The sequence below is a fragment of the Homalodisca vitripennis genome, chromosome 2 (assembly GCF_021130785.1).
Source record: "Homalodisca vitripennis isolate AUS2020 chromosome 2, UT_GWSS_2.1, whole genome shotgun sequence".
NCBI classification, from domain to species: domain Eukaryota; kingdom Metazoa; phylum Arthropoda; class Insecta; order Hemiptera; family Cicadellidae; genus Homalodisca; species Homalodisca vitripennis.
In genome coordinates, this window is record NC_060208.1 from 15,529,945 (window position 1) to 15,556,035 (window position 26,091).

The 26,091-nt window shown below is 31.4% G+C and overlaps 1 protein-coding gene across 6 annotated transcripts in view; it reads left to right on the forward strand.

Moving 5' to 3' along the window:
- The first annotated feature begins 12,082 nt into the window (after nt 1-12,082).
- Nucleotides 12,083-26,091, forward strand: part of LOC124353586 (collagen alpha-2(IX) chain-like) — a 123,315-nt gene continuing 109,306 nt past the window's right edge. For 5 of the 6 annotated variants that reach the window (XM_046803492.1, XM_046803496.1, XM_046803494.1 and 2 more), the window contains exons 1-2: nt 12,083-12,215; nt 15,034-15,350. In XM_046803492.1, the coding sequence (XP_046659448.1) occupies nt 15,174-15,350 (177 nt within the window). In that variant the 5' untranslated portion in view covers nt 12,083-12,215; nt 15,034-15,173. The remainder of the gene's footprint in view (nt 12,216-15,033; nt 15,351-26,091) is intronic. The other variant, XM_046803493.1, reaches the window with a different exon arrangement.

Sequence of the window (26,091 nt, forward strand, 5' to 3'; positions counted from 1 at the left end):
TGTAGCAAATATTAAGTAAGCAGTACTTCATCAGAAGTGTAATGTAGTAATCAAAGATAAAATTACTATCTTATTTTGCTGCATTTAAAGACTGTTATAAAACCCATCTTAGTTGTTTTTTTTATATTAATGTGTTTCTCAGAACTGCATTGTATATATATATATATATATATATATATATATATATATATATATTTATGGTCGGGGTAACAAAATAAATTAAACTACGGTACAAGAAATAAATTAGCTGGAAGACATTTGCAATATCCTAAAGATAGACGCAGTTACCTAAATTTAAAGAGTTTTCAGAAACTCTGTCTTTTAAATAGTCTTTGCTATTTGTTTAATCAAACTTTTTTTAATTCCTAAATCGTAATATATAATAATTAAAACGTGAAACAGCAGTTATAACGCAAATTATTCATTATATAAAAATGCTTACTCAATAAAAAAGTAAATTTCCCAAGCAGTGTATCATTCCTAAAAGGTAACACATATGTGCTTTTAACATATGTAATGTCATATAATAATTAAAAATAGAATCTAAATTATAACAGTATAACAGTAATAAGATTTGGTATGTTTCGCGTATATTAATTTCATAGTTTTGTATAACAATAATCTGAAAAGGAAAAGTAAAGCGTTAAAGGTATTTCAGATTCCGAGTGGAAACATTTCACAAAAGCTTGCCTTTGATTAACTTACATAAAGTTCCTAATTAAACAACAGACTACCCCTACCTCCGTACCTACACGTACTACAGTTTGACTTTGTGCACCCTCCGTGATGTCTAATTTACGAGAGTTGTAGAGACTGCTTCATCGTACTCGTATTTCCGCGCAGTTCTCTTTTTGTTCCTTTGCACAAGTTATACCTGTCACGTTTCTTGCAATATGTTGTCGCCTTTTTTTCCCTACTTTACAAGTGAATGCTCTTGCTTTATAGATACGCCAGGAGCAACAAACAACTGATACCTCTCAACTGGGAAATGTTTGGTGCTCCCGGCTTGTGCAAACGTATCTTTAAAGTGACCGTGCTCGCTTATGCGTTATAAGCTTTTTTTGAAAAATTTACCGTGGGAATTGGTTTGAAAATTAATGAATAGTTATTATCCTATTCATTTGTATAACCATATAAATTTCCTCGCTATTTAACTTTAAAAATATTAAACAGATGCCATTTGAAAAAAAGTTTAGTTAATATTTTATTTTCAAAAAGGTCTACCTTTTTCAAGTTTTATGACTTTATCTTAACTGGTTAACATTTCTTTATAAAAAACACATACAGATAGATAGACGGAAAACTAAAGGTCTTAGGAAATACTTTCATATGAACCTTTTTATTCATTTCTTTGTGTAGAACGAAATCCCAAAGTATTGGAAAGCTTTTACTGAACACTGTATATTTTCGTACTAAAATACCCATAGTAACAATTTGACTCGTTATTTATTTTAGACAGTAAAAATGGTATTTCTACTATATCTATTTAGAGATTTAGACATCATTGAGAAGTTTTCTGTCCACAAATTGTTCAAAAGTCATAAAAATAAAAGTTTTCTGAAGGTATAGTGAGGAAATAAAAAATATAATTTTAATACATTGCAGTTAATAACGTCACGCTAAATGATAGGGATATGTTCAAATGTTATATGGATATTCTTGTGTTGTCTTCAAAGTCAACGGTGGATACTGTTGACTAAGTTATGTATGACAAATACCGAGGTCAATTTTAGTTAAATTGTAAATGGCAAGGACGGTCTCAAAGAGACTTCAAAGTCAAAACTTCAGCCTAAACTGCAAAACGTTCAACTAGGTATCATGAGCATATAGAGCGATATAATACTTGCATATGTTTGTTAAATGATAGTTCGGAATCGACAATTACACATATACTGAGGAAGTTAATATGGCTGATTACCATGCTGTACAACATCTTGGGAAATTCTGTGCACTAAATGTGTTTTGAGTATTTTTTGGAGTGTTTATTTGATTTACGAGTATTGCAATACAAAACTCATATAAGTGCGTAAGTTGTCACTCTGGAGACACGTCGTAAACGCCTAAAATGGACCATCTTGAGTGGAGTTTAGACAGGGACGCTATGTGAAAACTAGTTCTGGAAAATGTTTGGGATCGCTCCAAATTCCCACAGAATCGTGTTTGGCCCACATTAGAGGCATACACGATCTTAAGGAATTGTTGAAGTCCCAAACACCAGCTGATTTTATTGTTTTCAAGGCCCACATTTGACCGGTGATAATAACTTGTCTTTCAGCAATAATTTATGTTCGGTTGAGTTGATCATGATTAATCAAAACCCTAACTAGTAATTGATGAATTGATAAAAAGCTTCGTTTGTGGCGCACAAAAGAGGTATACACGCTCCTAGTCAAAGCCCTAACTAGTAATTGATAAATTGATTAAAAAATTCGTATTGGGCGCACAAAAGAGGTATGCACGCTCCTAGTCAAAGCCCTAACTAGTAATTGATAAATTGATTAAAAAATTCGTATTGGGCGCACAAAAGAGGTATGCACGCTCCTAGTCAAAGCCCTAACTAGTAATTGATAAATTGATTAAAAAATTCGTATTGGGCGCACAAAAGAGGTATACACGCTCCTAGTCAAACCCTAACTAGTAATTGATAAATTGATTAAAAAATTCGTATTGGGCGCACAAAAGAGGTATGCACGCTCCTAGTCAAAGCCCTAACTAGTAATTGATAAATTGATTAAAAAATTCGTATTGGGCGCACAAAAGAGGTATACACGCTCCTAGTCAAAACCCTAACTAGTAATTGATAAATTGATTAAAAAATTCGTATTGGGCGCACAAAAGAGGTATGCACGCTCCTAGTCAAAGCCCTAACTAGTAATTGATAAATTGATTAAAAAATTCGTATTGGGCGCACAAAAGAGGTATGCACGCTCCTAGTCAAAACCCTAACTAGTAATTGATAAATTGATTAAAAAATTCGTATTAACCGCACAAAAGAGGTATACACGCTCCTAGTCAAAACCCTAACTAGTAATTGATAAATTGATTAAAAAATTCGTTTTTGGGCGCACAAAAGAGGTATACACGCTCCTAGTCAAAGCCCTAACTAGTAATTGATAAATTGATGATTAAAAAATTCGTATTAACCGCACAAAAGAGGTATACACGCTCCTAGTCAAAACCCTACCTAGTAATTGATAAATTGATGAAAAAAATTCGTATTGGGCGCACAAAAGAGGTATGCACGCTCCTAGTCAAAGCCCTAACTAGTAATTGATAAATTGATTAAAAAAATTCGTATTAACCGCACAAAAGAGGTATACACGCTCCTAGTCAAAGCCCTAACTAGTAATTGATAAATTGATTAAAAAATTCGTATTAACCGCACAAAAGAGTTATACACGCTAGTCAAAACCCTAGTCAAAAACCCTACTAGTAATTGATAAATTGATTAAAAAATTCGTATTGGGCGCACAAAAGAGGTATGCACGCTCCTAGTCAAAGCCCTAACTAGTAATTGATAAATTGATTAAAAAATTCGTATTTGGCGCAAAAAAGAGTTATACACGCTCCTAGTCAAAACCCTAACTGGTAATTGATAAATTGATTAAAAAATTCGTATTGGGCGCACAAAAGAGGTATGCACGCTCCTAGTCAAAGCCCTAACTAGTAATTGATAAATTGATTAAAAAATTCGTATTAACCGCAAAAAAGAGGTATACACGCTCCTAGTCAAAACCCTAACTAGTAATTGATAAATTGATTAAAAAATTCGTATTGGGCGCACAAAAGAGGTATACACGCTCCTAGTCAAAGCCCTAACTAGTAATTGATAAATTGATTAAAAAATTCGTATTGGGCGCACAAAAGAGGTATGCACGCTCCTAGTCAAAACCCTAACTAGTAATTGATAAATTGATTAAAAAATTCGTATTGGGCGCACAAAAGAGGTATGCACGCTCCTAGTCAAAGCCCTAACTAGTAATTGATAAATTGATTAACAAATTCGTATTAACCGCACAAAAGAGGTATGCACGCTCCTAGTCAAAACCCTAACTAGTAATTGATAAATTGATTAAAAAATTCGTATTAACCGCAAAAAAGAGTTATACACGCTCCTAGTCAAAACTCTAACTACTAATTTAATCCAAATATTACAATTTGTAATTTATTTTTCTCTAAAAAAAATTAAATAAAACATATTTATTTAAAAATAAAATTTTAAGAAAGAATATTATTTTAACATTTTTTAATATTAAAATATTAAACATTGACATCATTCTCTCGCATTGGAGATTTAATATATTTTAATACTTAAATTAAATATTAGAAACCATTAATCTGACGAAGTACTTACTTTTTAACTTTTCAGAATTAGCAACCAATGGTTGACTGATTGATTGGTCCACCTGAATTTATGACGCCTTGATTTATTTTAATTTGAAAAATTCAGGTATCCGATGTATTATGTTGGCTTCGTCTCAATTTATGCGATTATCTTCAGACAAATGCCTATGTTCCTAATAGTGTCTTGACGCATACTATAGCAAAGTGTCTGTCTGTACATTAATAAGATCAGTATTGTTTAGAAGTGTTGAGGTGTTTCTTGTATTTACTAAAATTACTTATAAATAGTTTTTCTATAACAGTAAAACAATAAAGTAAATTTGAGTGCAAACGGTAGTGTTGAAGACATTCGGAGCGAAAGAAATATACAATTGTCTATTTCATGTTGTATATAGTTTCATTACAAAAGGACACAATAACGATACTTAAGTAATGTTTGATTTTTGTAACATTTTACGATGTGTAACTGGTAAAAGTTGCAGACAGGTTCGTTGTATTTATAAACGACTCTTTCTTTGTTAAAGAGTCAGAATAAAAGCTTTCATGTTCCTTAAAACCCTCTAGCTTTCTTTGTCCACCAAGTGAACATGCTTGCTTTAGTTGCAATAATTTTTGCTTTGGTTTTATTTATTATACACCAAAAAAGTATATTTTTCTCAAACGTATAACACAAATAAGCCAAAAAAATATGTAGTTACATTTTTATAAGTTGTTCTGTGTTTCTTGCATGCCAGCCAAAGCGTTGAAAAGTTTAATATAACTTTTAACAATGCAAAACATTCATACAGGAAAAAACAATTTAATTTCTACGGCAAATTCAGTACTTATTTACATAACTATGTTTTAACTAATGATTTAAATGTTTTTACTATTTATAAAATTGTATTTAAAAGTTATAATGTAAATATACTTACGTACATTATGTTTACATATTTATGCTGTATAACACATCTTATAGAAACGATATCTGTCCCAATAGAAGCCAAAAAAGTTGAAACAGTAATAATTTTGATCTTAATAATATCTGGGCTAAGTTCGTTTGTCAGTTTGATACGGCCTTTGTTTTATTATTGCGACCGTTCAAGCATTACAGCAATTAAAATCTTTTAAAACTTCTTTATTTATGAGCGTAGAGAAAAAAGTGTTTTCAATGTTTGTAACGATGAATTTAATTCCTAGCATGGACGATTTTTTATATCTCGAATCGTTTTGATATATCGGTTACATGAATATCGCATTTATATTTATAAATCCTATTTATATCACGAAGAGCAGGTGATATGAATGCTGAAAGAAGCAAAATATATTTTACAGATTTCTAAACTAAGTTCCTTAGTCAGCTTTATGCGCTATTTCGCTCCATTCCTCCATCATGTCGGTTATTCAAACCCCAAAGAAGTTTTAAACTCTGTTATTCATAAAGCTGAAGGAAAAAGCTAAAATTTTTTCAGAATGCATAATGATATTTCCTAAACATTTTAATACAACATATTTTTGTATCACGAAAGGTTACGGGATATTGAGTACATTGCAAATCCCATGAGAATAAATTAATAATCCTCCAGTTGTCACTAAATCTACCTAACTCTTAAATAATAGCCAGACTAATTGTATTGGTTATCGTAATTATCTACGGAATTTTAATTCCGAGCGTTTATATAAGATTATCTGTAACGATATAAATAAATAACTGTAATAAATGAAAATTTTAGAAAATTCATATTTGACATACTTATAAAATACATTATTAGATATATTTTTCATGTTTATAAAACAGTATTACAAAGATACAAATTGTCATGTGGGATAGTGCGATAATGTTAGCCTATGATGATGAGTTCGAAAGTACACTCTGTCTCTAGCCTGACGTCACACAAGTAAAGGTCTCCGCCAGTAACCTGTGTACACATTAATAAGCAATGTAATCACCTTGAATATATATATGCATATTATAGAGAGGATAATGTCAGCAAAGGCAATAAATAATATAAACACCCTAGCATGTAAATACCGCATAATATAATACAATACCACTTTATTGAAGATGTAATATTATACTGGTAAAAATTGTTATATAATCATTTTAATTTAGAATTATAAATATATTTTTTTAAATCAATCACATAATATTATGTATGCAACACAGCCATACATAAACATTATTGTTCAGTGTATATAGAATTTTGAGTGAAAAATATTTAAAAATCCCGTCTTTAATCAACCTACACTATATTCTGTAACAAGAGAGCTTTTCAGCTTTTATACACGTTGTAGATTTTAACTTTATGCCCCTCTCACATTGTCTAACTTGAAAGGATTACAGTCAACATTCTGTTTCTACATATGTATCTCTTTGTTCCTCTTATATAACATATATTTTAATATTTTGCCTCTCTTTTTCCACATTTATGATATCTACGTACGGTGATAATTACTTCACGTAATTTTTATTTTGTGCTAGCTGTAACCCGCGGCTTCGCACACTATTTGGTGTTGACAAACTGGAAATTATGGGCACATTTATGGTCATCATAATTCACTCCTGTATTAGTATTTTTGTGGCATAATTGAGTTTGCCTTGTTTCCCCGATCAAGAAAATATAAATTCCTACGTAGGCCTAAGAAGCTTTTTTTGTTCCCTTAAGACAAGAAGCTTATAAAATTGCAAATAGTACTTTAAGGATCGATGTGACTGCTATCCAGAATATTCTTGATAGGTAAGATTGGAACCAGAAGTGATCCCTGCTGGGAATATATGTTTGATAATCTTACTTCGTTCATAAAACATCTATTTTCGGCCATTGTAATTTATTTCTAGTCTAAGATATATATGGTTTTATAATTAAGTTCATATTTTGCCCTGATAAAGAAGATTTATACATAAGCAGGTCTGAGAAGCATACTTCGATCAAATGATAACTAAGGTGGATTTTATAGAAAGAGTACTCTTTACAATTCTGCAATTATGGGAATTTTTGCAACTTTAAAGGCCAAAGTTAGGGGCGCAGCTCCATGGAGGTTACAAATAGGAATATGCCTATTTTATTTTAGAGTACAATCGGGCCAATAGTTTTTACGTGTTTGAGTAACACATACGAACCGACAGACACGATTAGATTGTTTTATAATATTATAAGTATGTTTGAATGGAGTTGAAATCGGTACATGTTTTTTGTACAAAATAACCTAAAAGGTGCGGGAGTTTACTGATTTGTAAATCAAATTATTAGATTAAATAACGTTACACATGTAATATATTACATTATATAATATATTATATAACATATATTATATAATATAAGCAAATTATATAGATATAACGGGGGTAAGTTACGGAAGGAAAGCATTATTAAACTACACATCATCAATTAAAAACATTTCATTACCATAATTTTGTTTTTGAATCTGCAAATGTTACATGTGATTTCATGTAAACCCTTTAATATTGTCCAATATAAACCCAAAAAACTCTTTTTAGGATCGATAAACATTTTTTACTGAAGAAAATATCTAAGATTTGTTGCGTTTTTTAAAGATAATTGGTATTTAAATGATATTTCTTGTAATGACTCATTTCATACACCCATCTCACATTCATTTCAATACTTAATTTAATTTAGAAATTTATTAGTAATAATAATTAAATAATTAAGGAATAATTATTTATAAATTGTCTCAAATTTTAATACAAAAAATAATAAATACAAAATTAAATATATCAAAATTAATCAAAATTCACCTTATTGCATATAAAACTCAAAAGTTAAAAAGTAAACTAAAGTCAGTGGTACAGTGTGCAGGGATGATTGTTGAGTGAAGAGAGCAGAGGTTTAAAAGTGGAGAGGAGAGAGTGATATAGGAAGAAGTGAAGCAAGATTATTATTTTTAATAAAGAAACTGGTTACATTTTATTCAGCAGTATTTGGTTCAAGAGAAAGGTTAATTTATTAAATTCATATTATCACTGAAGTACAGAGAAGCAGAAGACAGACATTGGGTGAGAAAGTTCCTTTTAAATGTAACAGTGATCCATTGGAAGAACATAGAACCTAGGAACATTTGATTTGGCTAACAATTCAAAATTAATATAAGCTTAATTAAAATTTAACAAAATTATTTTTCAAAATTACAATATCTTTTATTAAAAACAATACCTAATATTTCTATTTCATTAAGCCAGCACGACCACCCTGCCCTAAAATTTAAGAACTGTATTGTAAAAAAAATGTACCATTTTTGTATCCTCCATCTTGTTTCAAAATTCAAAACTGTATGTCAATTTATCATCATTAAAGTTCACATTTGCATCATACTGAGTTATTTATTATTTCTAGCTATAATCATCAGAATAGCTAAAATATAAATTAAGTTTAACCATTTATTTAAAGTGTATAGTAGTAGTATATTACATTCTAAAGACACAAATTAAACATTAAAATTAATAGAACTCGGTTATAAAATATGTATAAGGAATAAATGTTCTGTGAAGAATAATCCTTCTTCACTTATTGTACAAATTGTCACGAAAATGTTTCCAGGAAAATTAATAAAAATCACGTCATTAGTTAAAACTTTTTCTCCGTCCAGTCATATTACAGCCTCAAGATTATGTAGGAAAAATAACATTTGATAACCCATGAATTAAGTTATATTGAGACATTTTAAATATAATTTATTGTAATCAAATTGAAATATAAAGTATTTTTGTTTCTGGCTTTATTATCTTGTACGATAATAAAACTTATAAACTAAATATAAAGCTTGAGTGATTTCCACAATTGAGAACGGAAATATTCACAAAAGCTGGATCTTATTGAAGTTATTTAGTTTCTAATTAAAAACAGAATATCTCAACTTCTGTACACGTGATGTAGTTCGAATTTCTGCATGTTACACAGTGACCTAATTTGCAAGAGTTACACACAGCTCTATTGTGTTTCTGTAAAGTTCTCCATTTTTTCCTCTGCAGGAGTTTTACTTTTCATTCTTATGTTTCTCTCTTTTGCTACTCTGAATACAGGTTTTTGCTCTGAAAAAAAGAGTGTTGAGTTAAATACTACATATTTCATTATGTATGGTTTTATTTTTAAAACAATGAATAGCTAAATGTAATTTATTTATTGAAGCATATACGTATGGAATTATCTGGCTGAATACTTATTACTCCTTGTTTCATACCAGTCGTGAATTGTACTTTAAGCGTTTCAAAATTTCGTGACGAGGGACCGTGGAGAGACCAACATAATCTCATAGTGGGTTTCTCAAGATTCTGAGGTTTAACAAGTTTTCCATAATCAAATTTGTTGACGGTTTGCTTGTCTTTTCTTATAGCCAATGGTAAATATACGAAGTAAATTTAATTTCCCTCCTCTTTTGGGGACTTCCAATAGCTCCCTTTTTAAAAGTAGTCTGATTTTGACAGATTTTTCTGAGACATGTGTTTCAATTTCTATTTTCTGGAAAACCTACAAAAATCAAACACTATCTTATTTTAGAGGATCTGGAAAACCCCAATAAATGACTTGTCAAAGGGTTTGGGGCTACAATTTCTTGTACTAGTTTCGCTAAAATGAAATTCTACATAGAAGTGAACACGGAAGGGGTGTTACAGTGTTGAGATACGGCAATAAGCTGAGAAAATGGTCTCAATCATTTTGTGGGGTTTGAGGAAACAAACATCAAAACACATGTTTTAATAAATTTAATCAAAATCGAAGAGTTTTTAAAAAGGGGGACCTTTTGGGTATAATCAACAAGGACATGTAATGTAATCTCACGTGCTTGAAGTTTGATAATATTGTAATCCCCTTGTCATGCATTTGACAGGGTTTTTGTTCCAATCCGCTTTCAAAGTAAATTCTTGAGATCAAAATGTTTGGTAAGTACTTATATACAATGAAACACTTTTTAAGATTGATGTAGTTTGGTCTAGTGCAGGCAACTTCAAAAAGAAGAGTAACAGATTCAAATTTAATGGAGATAGTGTATTTTTTATATAAGAACAAACCTTCAAATTTTTAAATATTCGACCATAAATGAATAAATAATAATACTCATAAATGTCATCCCAAAGGATTGGGCACTCCCAAAGATATTATTGTATAATCAAATTGGATATGTGGCGTATTCGTATTACAGATGAATTAGGACATTGGTAACAGATTATATAAATATCTCCAACATAAATGTCAAAGGAAGTACGTTATAAAATTGTCCTAGCGACACAACCTAGCACTAGTGGCAGTGCTTCGTCGCTTTGGCCGCCACAAGTATACCTACTGTTCTACTTTTAAATAACGCCCGACTTCGTTAATTTTGCATCCACTATATATAATCTTTTCTGTAATTATATAACTTAATGTTTCCTGTTTTTTTTTTTATATATACTTCAATATATTCAATGCATTTAGACAATTGTATGTCCTGCTATTTGTAAATTTTGTGGCGTGCCTTAAGATTATTACTGGAATGTATATTTATATTTTTGGAAAGTTTTAATTGATAGATACATCTAAAATTTAATTATGTTTTAGTAAAATGTTACTATAAAACAAAAAGTTTTCTATACACATGTTTCCTCAATTTATATATTTTTTAGGATTTAATAAAGAAAATCAAGAATAATATATTTATTTTATGCAATAAATTTACTAAGGGAAATTTCTTTCCACTTCTAATCCTAGAATTAAAATCAGTAAAATTTACCAATTAGTATACAAATATGTAAAATATAAACATTATATACTACGTATCTAAGGGTTTATTTATTACAAAAATCACCTATTGTGTAAAACAATAAATTATTTACTGTTAACAATATATTATGGTATAATATTTTCCTCTATTAAAAAAGTTCTAATATAAAGCAGATTAATAGAACTGGTAGTTTATTACAGTCTCCATTACTGCGTTTTAATAAACTTTAATAATGAACTGAGTGTGCAGAGAGTTTGGCGAGTAATATTTGATTTCAGGCGCTTTGAGACGTACATACTATTTACTTTAACTTATCTGACTCAAGCATGTAAACATAGCTACTATTTGTAGTTATGTAATGTTACGTTATCCGTGTTGAAATAGGATTAATTAAGGAAGAAAAATTAACAACGTCAAAGACAAATACCTGAATGTCTACATCAGGTAATATTTGAATATGAGTTGCAGCTAAAATTAAAATTTACTTTATATACTAGGCAATAACTTCCTAATTGTTTCATAAAAAACCAATAATCAAGATTATATATTTCTGTAGAGCCTACGTACTTTTTATAGTCGTACGCTATCCAAAATTACTTTAAATATAAGCAGGTGTAACTAATGAAATATTAAACGATGAAAGTATTCTACCTACATCGTAACACATAATTTAATATTCTATTGGACATCGAAACGAAGATATAATTTAAGAGACACATTTTCCGTGGAAAGAAAAGCCCTCGTTTACAGGAAATTGACAATGATGGAATAAATCGTGTTCCTGAACGAGGGATCGAACTGCAGATGGAACAATCGCTCAAGGCGGGTGTTATTTCCTTTCGGAGGCAGAACAAGAATTGTTTCCGATGCCGGAAAGTGTTCTGAGATGGAGCGGAAAAATGTTTGTGGAAGTTTCTGATCGTCGGGCTGCAGCGTCGTGGGAGGTATCGGTGGGTTGTCGAGGGGTCGGGGGTGGCAGTAGGGGTACTTTCAGGAGTCGGAGGTGGTGGTAGGGGTAGTTGCCGTCAGTGACCGCGTGGTTGTCATGAGTGTTGCATCTTTCGGTCGCCCGGCGTGTCAGGAATATTACCGCTCGTTGTTACGGAAGTTTGTGTCAACTTTACGATGGATTGCAGATGTATAACAGTGATCAAGTGAACTGACTGCTTACATCTGTACGTTGGAAAGCTGTCTATTTATAAGTTATACTCTCTCCCCACCATTGTTTGTTCAAATTGGTTTAAAATTTGTTAAAAAGAGCATTTGGAATTAATCAGGATTTGTTATAAAGTGTTATGGTTTTAAAAGTATGGAATCGTAAAGCATAAAATACTTGACATATTATTAAACTTATGAGAATGAGGATAAATTTTGATAAAAATTTTGTAGGTGAAATGTTTTATTAGAATGGATATGATGTAAAGTAGGAACTTCACCATTGTGTCTCCCAGATACAAAAAGACATCAAATTAATGCGTAATAAAATATTAATTGCTATAAAAATAAAACTGCTTGACCTCCAGTAAGTTCTAGAGAGTATATATTTACTCTATTAGGTAACAAATTTTAGAATTGTAAATGGATCGAAATTTTTACAGACTATTTTAGACACACAGGACACTAATCCTAAAGCCACCTGATTTTTGAAAGATATTTTTGTACGTTAACTATTTTGGCATATTTATACTTTTCTAGTTTTTTTAACTGGGCAAGTAACACGTAGGCTTACTTTGATCATATATATGCAGGCAATATTTCAGGTTGAAACATCAGGTTATTGTGTAAAGGTGTGTAAGAAATTAAATACGCTGCAAAATTCTAGCCGCTCTTAGTTAATGAGATCATTAGTAAACACCGCAAAACACAAAGAATAATCTGGTAAAACCGAAAGTAGTAATATCCCTTATCTCTGGACCTAAATCTTGTTGCCAAATCTTCCCATAAAATTTTCCCTGTCCTTTTCTTCCTTTCCTACTTATTCTTCTTCGGCAGGACTTAAAAGTATGGCAATAGTTATGAAATATTTTGGAACTTTCATCAAGTCCTTTTGTAGCTCTTTTAATAACAAATGATGCAGCTGCTATTAATACCCTTCAAGTGACGCAATAATGTTTAACAAGTCCTATGAGTTAGTAAAATACGTTATAAAAAATTAATTTTCGATACGGTTAAGCTTGTTTGTTTTGCCATTTGTTTTGCATTGATCAGATTTACACTAAAAAAAACGTATTTGTTATTTTCACAAAAGCTATATAACCTACTGTAACTGTACTGGAATAGCCGATGTATGAAAAATTACAGTTAATAACGATTTTATATGAAACACAAAGGACAGATAATATAAATAACTCTCACATTGACGAATGAAAATGTGGCGTGTTGGAAAAGAGACAAAGCAAAAAATATACACTGCCCTTTCAAACCTTTTGGAATATAGTACAGGCTTATTAAAATATCCGAGATTATATGAAAAATGTACGAGCTCTCAAACGAACCGTCTCGTTACAAGAAACCCAGTTGTATTAACTGCAAATACATTGCAATATATATCTCATTATCACGTTCAATTTATTAATAAGTCAGTCAAATAAAAAAATTTTACTTTACAAATTTACTATTTCATCCTTTTTATTATATTTTTTTATTACACTGTAAATATTTAAGGAGTTCTTTTCTAAAAAATATAATTTACAAAGGTGCATCAGCAAAGGCATGCACTTACAAAGTTGAAGTAAAAAACATTAAAGAATTTTTTTTTCTGTAATTCAAAACTACGTACTAAAGTACAGTCGGTTTCTCATTGTAACAATTCATGAGAAAGATTATTGTAAATTAATATCTATGATTAACTGCATTTAATATATTTATCTTTAGATTACTCCTTCCTACCTGCTTTTCGGTTCTCTTTGTGGTTTAGGGAATGAGTAAATTTTAGATAGTAATGGATCCAGGGTTCTCAGGATACAAAATTTTTTTGGTATATGAATTCAACTACCCTGTGGCTAAAAGTGTATATTATTACGCAACATTGAAAGGTAAATTACGCAACAGTAATAACAAAGGAGTTTGTATTTAACTACTAACTTACTTCTTAATTTATTAACATACAGTACTAATTTATTTGTACTTAATTGATTTAAATGAATCCGTAGGCAACCGAATCTTCTTCTTTTACTAAATGAATTATCTCGAATTTCTCAAAGTTTATCTGATTATATTTGTTTTATCTTAATGTTAATTGACAATCATAAAGTAAATAATGCAGTGGTACTTACTAAAGAAACATTTGTTGTCCATTATAAAATACTGTACTAAACCAATTATAAACTTTACATACATTTTAGGAAACGGAAACTAAAGTTATGTTATGTAAACATTGAATTAGTAGACTCAATCCAATACAATGTATCATATAACACATAGGTGAATTTTCATATCGTCACCATTACCTAAGTACTAAAGGATCAGGTACATTTAACACTTTCAAACCCACGTGAATATCGACGCTACTCATACTTGTACTTGCTGTAAAGAAACATTTACGCTTGGGACTAAAAGTGTATAGCCCAAAAACCTGACACACTTTTGCAATGCAAACAAAAGGTGCAATTACAACACCTTCATAACCGATATTGCTCCGTCCAATCAATGGAGTTCTAATTATTCATCCTTGGCGGGAATAATAAAATTCAACCCAACAAGAAATTGATTTTCACAGTTAAAATAGTTTAAAGGAATTTTGAATGTAACAACCAGAATTATACTAAATTCTTTTGTAATAATAATTTTAATAAATTTTTAAAGTTTAAATTAAGGATCCCACTTGGGTAAAGTTTAAAAATTATTTCAGTCACTAAAAGTTTACATTAATAGTTCACGTTGATGACAACATAGGGTCATTAACAATCTACCTCAAATAAGCTTGAAAATTGACTGTATTGCACTCAGCAAATTAAAAATTACAAGGGCATTCACTGAACGATATATTGATAGGAAACCATTTATAATACACACAGATCCTGCCCGATGGGACCACAGTGATGTGAGTGAGCTATGATGACAGAACCTGAAAGGGTGGAGATGCCCCTAGAAGTCAGTGATAGTGATAGTGCTAGTGATAGTGATCTGACGATATGGCGATAGTGATCTCCGCCCGTTCCAAGATAGTGGCGACCGTGATAGTGACCAGTGTAGGCTTGGCGATCACGGGCCTCTTCGGCACCTCTGCGGGATGGTTCCAGACAGCGTCGGAGGACTCTATGCCACTGCCTTATCGCCATCTCCACGGCAACAACCGCCAAGGAAATAAGGTTTGTTTGTTAGGGACAATAGTGCCTGAGTTAAACAATAATTATATACCTAGGCAATCTAGGATGGACTAATATGAGGTTATTCAGATCACTCAAGGACCAGATTATCTGGATTTCCGTTAATTTCTTGACTCCCGGAACAGTATCTTACTCCAGCGTCTGGAATCTGACGCTGTCGGATGCTTGACTCCAGGAGGTTCCTGGAGTCATGTTCCTCTGAAGAGATCTAAAAAAAATTGGCGCCAATGAAACTCAAAATGGACTCTGTACATCGTTTCAACATCAGGTAGACATAAAATACAAAAGTTAGTGTAATCTAGGTAAAGAGTTATTCTCATTGACGTACCAGGTCTACAATTCTAAAGGTACTACCTGTGACTATTTCTTCCCAGAAGGTACAATTTTAACGGCTGCTGGTGTTGATGTAGTCTCTTCGAAAATATTGACTTGCAATGACCGTTTACTAATGAACCTATTGCCTTCAAGAATAGCAAAGCTATAAACATGTCTATAGACGAATTTATCTCAATCTTGTCTTTATTACAGTACCACACCGACTATATAGCACCAAATTTTCATTAAACTTCTATATAAATAAACGCTGTATTTCATACATAATTGGGTAAAGTATAAACAGATGTGTTGACAAATTTATTTGAGAAATAACAATGTTTAAGTTGTAATAATTTTCAAGTAGCGAATCTTTGGATATTTGTATTAAGTGTTCAGGGGGGGGGGGCTGCGATGAAATTATCCTAAAACGCTTCGATAGGTTATAAATTTTGTCCGGAATATTTCTACTGCACTCCTCCATTAGTTGATACTGCCAATAACCTGATTACGGCCCAGATCACTAATAACATGGATTAATCAACGTAACCTCACTGTTACCAATGCAGTACCTTGACACAAGAAGTATTAATTCTTAAACCGAACATTTTTCCAAAACAGGCGCAATCTGTTCAACGTAATGTTTGACGTAAATCAACTAAAAGCAATAATTTGCCTTTAAAGTTTCGTAACAATTCTTCGTAATTTTGTAATCATCACTTAGAATTTTGTAACCATTTTACTACTAATATTATAGTTTATATTACGAAGGAGGTTTATTGGATAAAAACATTGTGTACTGTCCATCACTTCTATTTTAAGATTTATTGATTGATTTAGTTATTTTGTGGGAACTCTTTGAAAAACACACTATTTTTTTTCGTAACAAAAGTTTATAAATAACCTTTTACACCTAGGGCAGAAAAACACGCTACTATCTGAGTATCTTTATATGATTTGTAAGTGATTAAATATCGCTATTTTAGAATTAAAAATGTGATCTTTTAATACCGTATCTCATGGTATAGCTTATTGAATATAGTATCCTATTTCTATAATTAAATAAAAATATATTAAATGAGATAACAGTTTAAAGTAGAATCCTTACAATACTTTGCCAAAACAACAAGGATCCTTGTTACATAGACACACTCCTTGTAGGGAAATTACAGCAGACCCTGTAATACTGACAATTACTATCACTTCACAAAATTACACGGTTGGTTATTATTAGTCAAAACACAACCGTGCAAAAAGTAATTATGAACACATAAGTCACTATTATAAAGAAATGTGACACTTTATTATTAGTAATAAATAGTTCTCCAATAGCAGACCTTTATCCAGTTGAGAAGTAACGTTATTGTGCCATAACACATGAACGTCCCTCATCATATTATGGATCAAACAATCTGTCATTACATATTTTGCAGTGCTATGTAACAAAATTCGTCAAGCCTCCGAGAAATCAGTGGTACAGAGTAAAATTAACTTTACCATTAAGCGTACGTCCAATGGTAAAAATGGTAATGAAATTTTACCCACAGGTGTACAGCTTTCATCAACAGGCTTAGTCATACAAACGCTTTTACCTCTCAAATATGGTTTAAAATACCGCACGTGTGTTAGTATTGACTGTGATTTTATTTACTTTATCCTGAATACTTATTAATTATATAAAGCTTAGTCCTATAGACTATGTTATATAAAACTGTATACTTGTTTTCTTTGACTATAAATATTGTCTTGCATTCTCTCAATCATACATGTAAATCTCGGTTAAGGGCTATTGCCATGATAGTAAGTTTTATATCCTAAATTCCACAATCCTATTATTGATTTTAAACTCTACTAAGAAATCTTTCTCGTATCTGTGTATTGTAACTACAACTGTGTAATATGACATTTACAAAACCTAACGGCTAAACAAGCATGTGATCTCCATTCACGACCTTATGGATATATTTGTGGTTCTGTAATCCATTATTCAACATTTTTCTCCCTGCAGATGTCACAGAATATTTTTTTTAATTCACTGAACATTCCATTGATAGGAAACCTGATAAAATACTCTGTGACCATGCCCGACAACAGCATTTTGAGTAAGGATGACAAAAGGTGATAAGGGGTAGATGCTCCTAGAAGTTAGTGATAATGAGATAGTGAATAATCTGTATAGACCGCTATTACATGTTCTACAGTACTGTGTTGCAATAATCGTTCAACCTCCGACATCACTGGCCCAGGGTAAACCACCCTGAAACCCCCTTTAGGCCCGGTAGGGTAAATCCCTTTGGGGTTTATTTTACCGTGAAGCGGTATTTCCAATGGTAAAAATAGTAATAAACTTTCACCCGCAGGTGGACGTTTTTCAACGACAGTTTTTCAGATCGTCATAGTAGGAACCTTTTAAACTCGCAAATATGATTTCAAAGACTGCTTGTATGGTGTTATTGGTTTTTTAAAATGTAATTTAAGACCATGTATGCTAGTGACCCTATAGTGAACTTTATATTCTCAATTTAATTCTGAAATATATGTTTTATAACTAATGAGATCGTGCCATACACTTGCTTTCTTTCACCATACAACATTTTGTTGCTTCCTCAGGTGAGAACTCTCAGTATGATATTCAGATAATGAATTGATTCGCTTTACTTTTATTGATTTTAAACAATTGCTTTACAGTATAGTGGATATACTCATGATCTCTAAATGAAGATCCAAGATTTACACCAGCGTATATGTCACCAGTACGAGATGTAGGAAAGTACATTTCGAAGATGACACAGTTAGGACGATCACGAATTTTTAAGTTTCCGTTTAAATCTTAATATTCGTGAACCCTCTTTTTTTAGGTCGTATTGGGAACTGCCCCTCGGCTCGATACCTGTTCTACAAAATGCCTGAGTTACGAGTGGGCACGAATTGCTACTAGTCTACGGCCAACGTTCATTATTATTTACATCCACATATCTTTATAATATACGAAGTTATTGGTTAGTTTGTAATTCACCTGTATGAGATACAAACTAACCAATAACGTTTTTACGTGTTTTGGTGAAATATATTCGTATCTCGAAGTAGTAAAACCTTGCTAAAGTCTATAATAATACACATCATAACAAACTCCTCAGGCTTTGCCTTGGAGGTTAGTTATTTTCTCTATTAGAATGTATATTTTATATTTGTATTTCTATTGTACATTAGTAGATTATGGTAATATTGGATGTAAACATGGTTTCTGTACAATTCTGTAATGTATTTTGAGAAAATAAATCATTATTATTATTATTATTTAAACTATTGAAAGAAAATTGAAATTTCTTTACAACCATCTAACGACATTCATATGATTCTGAAAATGTTATTTCACTACCCTGTCGGATACAAACATGGTGTGTTATGGGATGCTTTATTGATACTGTAAGCAATTCCATTTATTTAATTGATAGAAATTTCTCTGGCTAGCTCAAACCATACAATCATTAATTTAACAAATTAATGTTTACCTTTGTTGTGAATGAGAGGAATTAACAGGAATCAAAAACTGCACCTCGCTGTTGACCCTAAACATTGCCTTATGAATAGTGGTGAAGCCAACATAACCTTTTTTTTTAATAAACGAGACATATATTAATTTAGTGAATTCACCGATGAGTCAACCACCAGTCGAAATTAGGCCGACTTCGTTGACAATTCCCATGTGAATCAACAAAGAAACCTAAAGTATCAACAGATTATACATTTCTATTAAACTAAGGTAGTGTCATTGTATGGTTCTGAGAAGCTCATAGAAAACGAACTTATAATAATAAGTCCCTACCCGGTTTTCTGGCTTCCTCTATCTTGTTTCTGCCGTGACGACCGCCATTTCGTTTTAGTGCAGACCTGTTGTGACCTGTATGTTTAGTTCGGTTTCTTTAATTAGTGATATGTTTTTTTATCAAAGTGCACGCCTTTGAGATAGTTTGATTGAAGTTGACACACGGGAAGTTATCGGATTACAGATATTGAAACGCAGTAGTTTGATTGAAGTTGACACACAGGAAGTTAACGGATTACAGATATTGAAACGCAGTAGTTTGATTGAAGTTGTCACACAGGAAGTTATCGGATTACAGATATTGAAACGCAGTAGTTTGATTGAAGTTGACACACAGGAAGTTATCGGATTATAGATATTGAAACGCAGTAGTTTGATTGAAGTTGTCACACAGGAAGTTATCAGATTACAGATATTGAAACGCAGTAGTTTGATTGAAGTTGTCACACAGGAAGTTATCGGATTACAGATATTGAAACGCAGTAGTTTGATTGAAGTTGACACACGGAAGTTATCGGATTACAGATATTGAAACGCAGTAGTTTGATTGAAGTTGACACACAGGAAGTTAACGGATTACAGATATTGAAACGCAGTAGTTTGATTGAAGTTGACACACAGGAAGTTATCGGATTACAGATATTGAAACGTATTGTTACATACTGATTTCTCACACCATTGAACGATGGAAAATCTTGTGTTTATCTCTCTGGCTGCCAAATTTTGGATAATCTGATGTTTTCTTCAATTAAGAAGTTATTTTTCCTCACGTTCCAACAAGTTCACTAAAGACGGTTCTCCGCCGTGAGGCCATATGTTTCAAGGTTTTGTGATACATGATATGCACCTGAAGACGTAGGTGATAAACCAAGTGCATACAATGGCGGAGTAAGCTCAGTTGCTTAGGCAAATGCATTCAATTGGTGAAACATTTTTATAAAACCATATATATTTTAACCATATAAATATAATATGTGTTTAGTATAATATAAGTGTTTGGTAGCTATGATATAAAACCTCACCCAAAACCTAAATACTTGATACATCACTTGTTGGGGTAATGCTCTTTACTATTGTTGCTAAAGACTCTTAAAAATACAGTGAAAGCTTTCCTTTTTACGATACAGTTGCACGGTGGATGCTTCACTCATGAAGTAAGAGGATTTTGGGAAGTAAATCTCTGGTTATCTCTTAATACCTATCTCAACAGGTTCTTTCATATAAATAAACCGTTATTAAACACAAACAATATTTTTCAAAGAAATGTTTACGTCGTTCAGTAACAAAAGTTTTGTTGTACCTCAAATATTGAATTTACCAAATATTTCATATCATATTTATTAAGTACAATACGGAATACATAAATTTTTTTAATATGTCTTAGATAAAAAAATAAAGTTGAAATGTTTCTCTATACAAAAACAACTGTTGAAGAAAAGCATTCATGCTAATTGAATGAACGGATGTAGTATATATATATATATATATATATATATATATATATATATATATATATATATATTTCCTTCAAACTAAGTTATGTAAAAACTGAAAATTATCGTATATGACTAATTTTGGTCCATTTTAAACAACAAATTGTCAGGAAGTCTTATAAAAATAAATTTTATGTTACATTTGAACATTTGCATATTTATAAAAAGACATAGTTTTAACATAAAAATAAAAATTAATGTAATTTTGAAACTTTAAAATCTGGAAAGAAATATTTAACATGTGAAAGTTTAAGGTAAAAATACCGATGACACTTATTAAAATAGAAAAACGCAAATAAAAATATATCAGTTAACGTTGAACTATATATTCCAACAAATACAGGATGTGAAGGTTGAGTTTGGCTCTATTTCACATTCCGCTTACTGCAGAGTTTGACTGAGTTGTGCACTTAGTAACTGTGGACCTAATGAGATAATAAGAATACTCTTCATCTGGATAGCACTGAATGAGTGCTGGAAAACCAGACTGGCTCTTTAGTCCTCTACATGTCGAAGTGATGCAAAGAGTTAATTGTTAATTTTGAACGTCCTCGTCACCATTTTATTTATATATTCTGACAAATGTAGACTCCAGATCCCAGTAGTCAAGTCCGTGACAGTTTCAGATGTCAGAAGCTGCATCAAGTGGAAGGTGAAAGAGAATAAAACCCAACATTCACTTTGTATCAATCGTTGTCATCATAGCTACGTTAAATGAACTTTGACGATTAAACTTTCATAAATCCAAGAATATTACTAAGAATGTTACTATTCAGTAATTTATAAAAAATGAACATAAATGAACACCTTATATGATTTATTAGACATATATCATGGTTATTTGTGTTATCTCGGATTAAATTCATCCCATAAAAATATAAATAGACGTAGTTTTTACATATTAATAAAGAAAGCGATGGCACAATGGCATTGTACTGTAAACGGATTTCATCACAGCATCTCATACTTACAGTATATTCCCATATTAAATTTTACGAATACTTCCATAATTTAACGACGTCTCATTACGGTACGATGTTCGTGTAATATCGAGACACCGGGTTTGCGAGAGAGAACTGAAGCACCAACTGAAGCACCGAGGAAGGTCAAGTGTCATATCCCCGATGCCTGAAGCCACTCTAATATCTTTTAATATTACTTGAAGCTGCGTCTTCCTTATTGATTATTTATATTAGCTTCATTATTCAACTTCATTCCAACATTGATGTATTTCGTACTTACAGTATATGAAAAAAACTCAGTTTTGTGAATATATCCATCATTACGGTACTCGATGTTCAAGTATTATCGAGTGAATGGGGCTACGAGAGGGAGGTGAAACACTAAGTAAGGTCAAGCGGCAGATCTGCGCTACTTAATGCTGCTTTAATGTGACTTCCGTTGCTTCTCCCTCATTGATTACTTACACCAACTCGATTATTCAATTTTACCCTATATTTAAGTATTTAATGTATAGTTATGTTGAGTTTTGTGCTTACTTCCTCAAATTGAGAACTTCATTACGAAACTCGATGTTCAAGTAATTTTTCGAAAATGGGGCAACGAGAGGGAATTGAAACACTGAGTAAGATCAAACGGCAGATCCGCGCTATTTAATGCCATTTTAACGTGACTTTAGTTGCTTCTCCTTCATTGATTACTTACACCAACTCGATTATTAAGTTTTACTCAATATTGAAGTATTTTAATGTATACGTTAAGTTGCCACAATGAGATTTGTGAATACTTCTTCAAATTAGGAATGTCATTACGGTACTCGATGTTAGAATAATTAGGAGGGAATGGGGCTATGAGAGGGAATTGAAACACTAAGAAAGGTCAAGCGGCAGATCCGCGCCACTTAATGCCGCTTTAATGTGACACGTTGTTTCTCCGTCATTGATTACTTACACCAAATGATTATTAAGTGTTACCCTCATTTTAACGTATTTAATGTATACGTTATATTGGCACAATGAGATTTGTAAATATTCTTCAAATTAAGAACGTCATTTTGGTACGATTGTCTTACAAGATCAAAAGAACAGGTTATGTGCGAATATTAAAATACTAAAATTTTTGATTCACGTAATTCAAATTAGGCCCTAGTATAACTCAATAAATTAAAAAATATATAAATTATTTTTGGACCAGATTGTTCAGAATTTGAGTGTTTCATTGAAAACTTTTACTAAATTAAAATCCAGATTGCCAACAAGAAGTTCCTATTTGCTTTCCACTTCGCAAATAGTCAAGTGTTAAAATTCTTGAGACTTAAAGATACTGTTATACTTTTAATGACAAGGAGTAGCGCCTTCCCTATTGTTTACCTATTCAAAACTAAGTAATCAACTTCACCCAAAAAGCTACTATTACATACAATAAATTCACTTATTCAATTTATTAGATCCTTCCATAAATTAAGAGAAAATCCTTCCATTTTTGTACGATGTTTTTTTAAAATCTAAATAATGGATATTTAGGCAGTTGAAGCAAAAATTATTCACGTGTCAAATCTAAGATACCCCAATCACTTAAATACAGTACATTATTATTACTTGAAGTTGCTTCTTCTCAATTGATTACTTATATCAACTTCATTATTCAACTTCACCCTAACAGCCAGGTATTGCATACATGGAGTATATAAAAATATTTAATGTTAGGAATTGTTTGATAAATTAAGAACGTCATTAAGCCGCGACGGTCTTGCAATATTGCGAGAATGGGTTTACGAGAGCGAATTGAACCTTCAAATAAGATCAAGTGTCATATTGCGATATTTTGTTAAGTTAATGGATTAATCTCACCCCAAAACATTTTCAAGTTTTAATTTCACCCATAATAATTAATTTAATTTGTTATTTAGGTTTTACATTTTCTGAACTTTGAACATTTTTAACTAGAGGACGAATCGGATACTAAAGATGGAGAAATTATAGAACCACTTTCGTTAATGTTTTATAGTTTTATTTCATTTAGCATCTACTGGTAATTGGAATTTTATAAGTCAGAAACCCACATTGGACAATAGTATAAAGAAATAAGTTTTTTACCAATAAAGCTGCTTTTGCTTCAGGTTTGATGATTTTAAAATAATTTTCTTAGTTACCATAAAACTCTTACATACATACATCTTACATCTTAAATACATTACTCATTGCATCGTAAAAACATTGTAATAAAGCAAGATTCTTAAATTGGTTCAAGAAACCTGTAGTATATGATTATTAAGCATTACTGAAAGAAACATATCATCCACTGTAAACAAACTCTGTAGATTCCGCTATGTTTAGTGCAATCACTATGATGAATCAAAACCTTTTTAAAATCGGTTTTACATAAGCTGTAGTATAGTATTATTATTAGTGATTATGACGCTCGGGCGTTAATGAAAGAAACATAACATCCACTGTAAACAAACTCTGTAGATTCCGCAATGTTTAGTGCAATCACTATGATGAATCTAAACCTTTTTAAAAGCGGTTTTACATAAGCTGTAGTATAGTATTATTATTAGTAGTGATTATTACGCTCGGGCGTTAATGAAAGAAACATAACATCCACTGTAAACAAACTCTGTAGATTCCGCAATGTTTAGTGCAATCACTATGATGAAACAAGACCTTTTTGAAATCGGTTTTACATAAGCTGTAGTATAGTATTATTATTAGTGATTATGACGCTCGGGCGTTAATGAAAGAAACATAACATCCACTGTAAACAACTCTGTAGATTCCGCTATGTTTAGTGCAAGCACTATGATGAATCAAAACCTTTTTAAAATCGGTTTTACATAAGCTGTAGTATAGTATTATTATTAGTGATTATGACGCTCGGGCGTTAATGAAAGAAACATAACATCCACTGTAAACAAACTCTGTAGATTCCGCTATGTTTAGTGCAAGCACTATGATGAATTAAAACCTTTTAAAAATCGGTTTTACATAAGCTGTAGTATAGTATTATTATTAGTGATTATGACGCTCGGGCGTTAATGAAAGAAACATGAAATCCAGTGTAAACAAACTCTGTAGATTCCGCTATGTTTAGTGCAAGCACTATGATGAATCAAAACCTTTTTAAAATCGGTTTTACATAATCTGTAGTATAGTATTATTATTAGTAGTGATTATTACGCTCGGGCGTTAATGAAAGAAACATAACATCCACTGTAAACAAACTCTGTAGATTCCGCAATGTTTAGTGCAATCACTATGATGAAACAAGACCTTTTTAAAATCGGTTTTTTATAAGTTGTAGTATTATTATTAGTATTGATTATTACGCTACGATTATTACAAGGGAGAATCAGCTCTGACGTTGAAAATTAATTATAGCCAGAAATTTACATACACGTCCACGATATGAGTCAGGTTAGACTCTAATACTATTCACCATAAAAACTCAAATAATATGTTGATTTATAAATAACTACGTATGAAACAGTTCATAGGACTATATCGTATTACGTCATAAGTGATTTTGCTAAGTAGTATAAGAGCTTCGATTTTGTAAATTGCGTGCAAAGCCGCGTGTAGCAATAATGATGAATACAAACTCTCAAGGCTATTTGTAATCAAAAAAGGGTTTTATTTAGTTCATTTTATTATTTTGAAGGATGAACGTGTCTGACAGCTCGTTATACAAATAACACATGTATGAAAGCACTTGGGTGAATTCCTCAAATGCCATACAAATTATTTTAATTCCTTTCATTAATTTGGAACAATATTATTATTCAATATATTAGAAAGAGCTGGAGATCATCAATAATTGTAAATGTTTTAAATAGTTAGAATGTTTTTGTATTTAATAATTAAGGTACCGGTATATTTAATCGACATTTTGAAAACAATAAATATAGATTCCAACATAATAAATTTTAGAGAAAAATTGCATTCGACTAAGATTGAAAGGCATTTTAAAATTACTATAACATTCTAAATACCATAGAACGAACTTGGGCTTCATCAAAATCATTAAGGTGAGCTGAATAGAAGATGTTTCAATGGCTACTCACGTGAACTTTCCAAGTAAAAGTACTCTCAATCATTTGGAGGCTCAGGAATTGCCCCTTTAGAACTGGTGA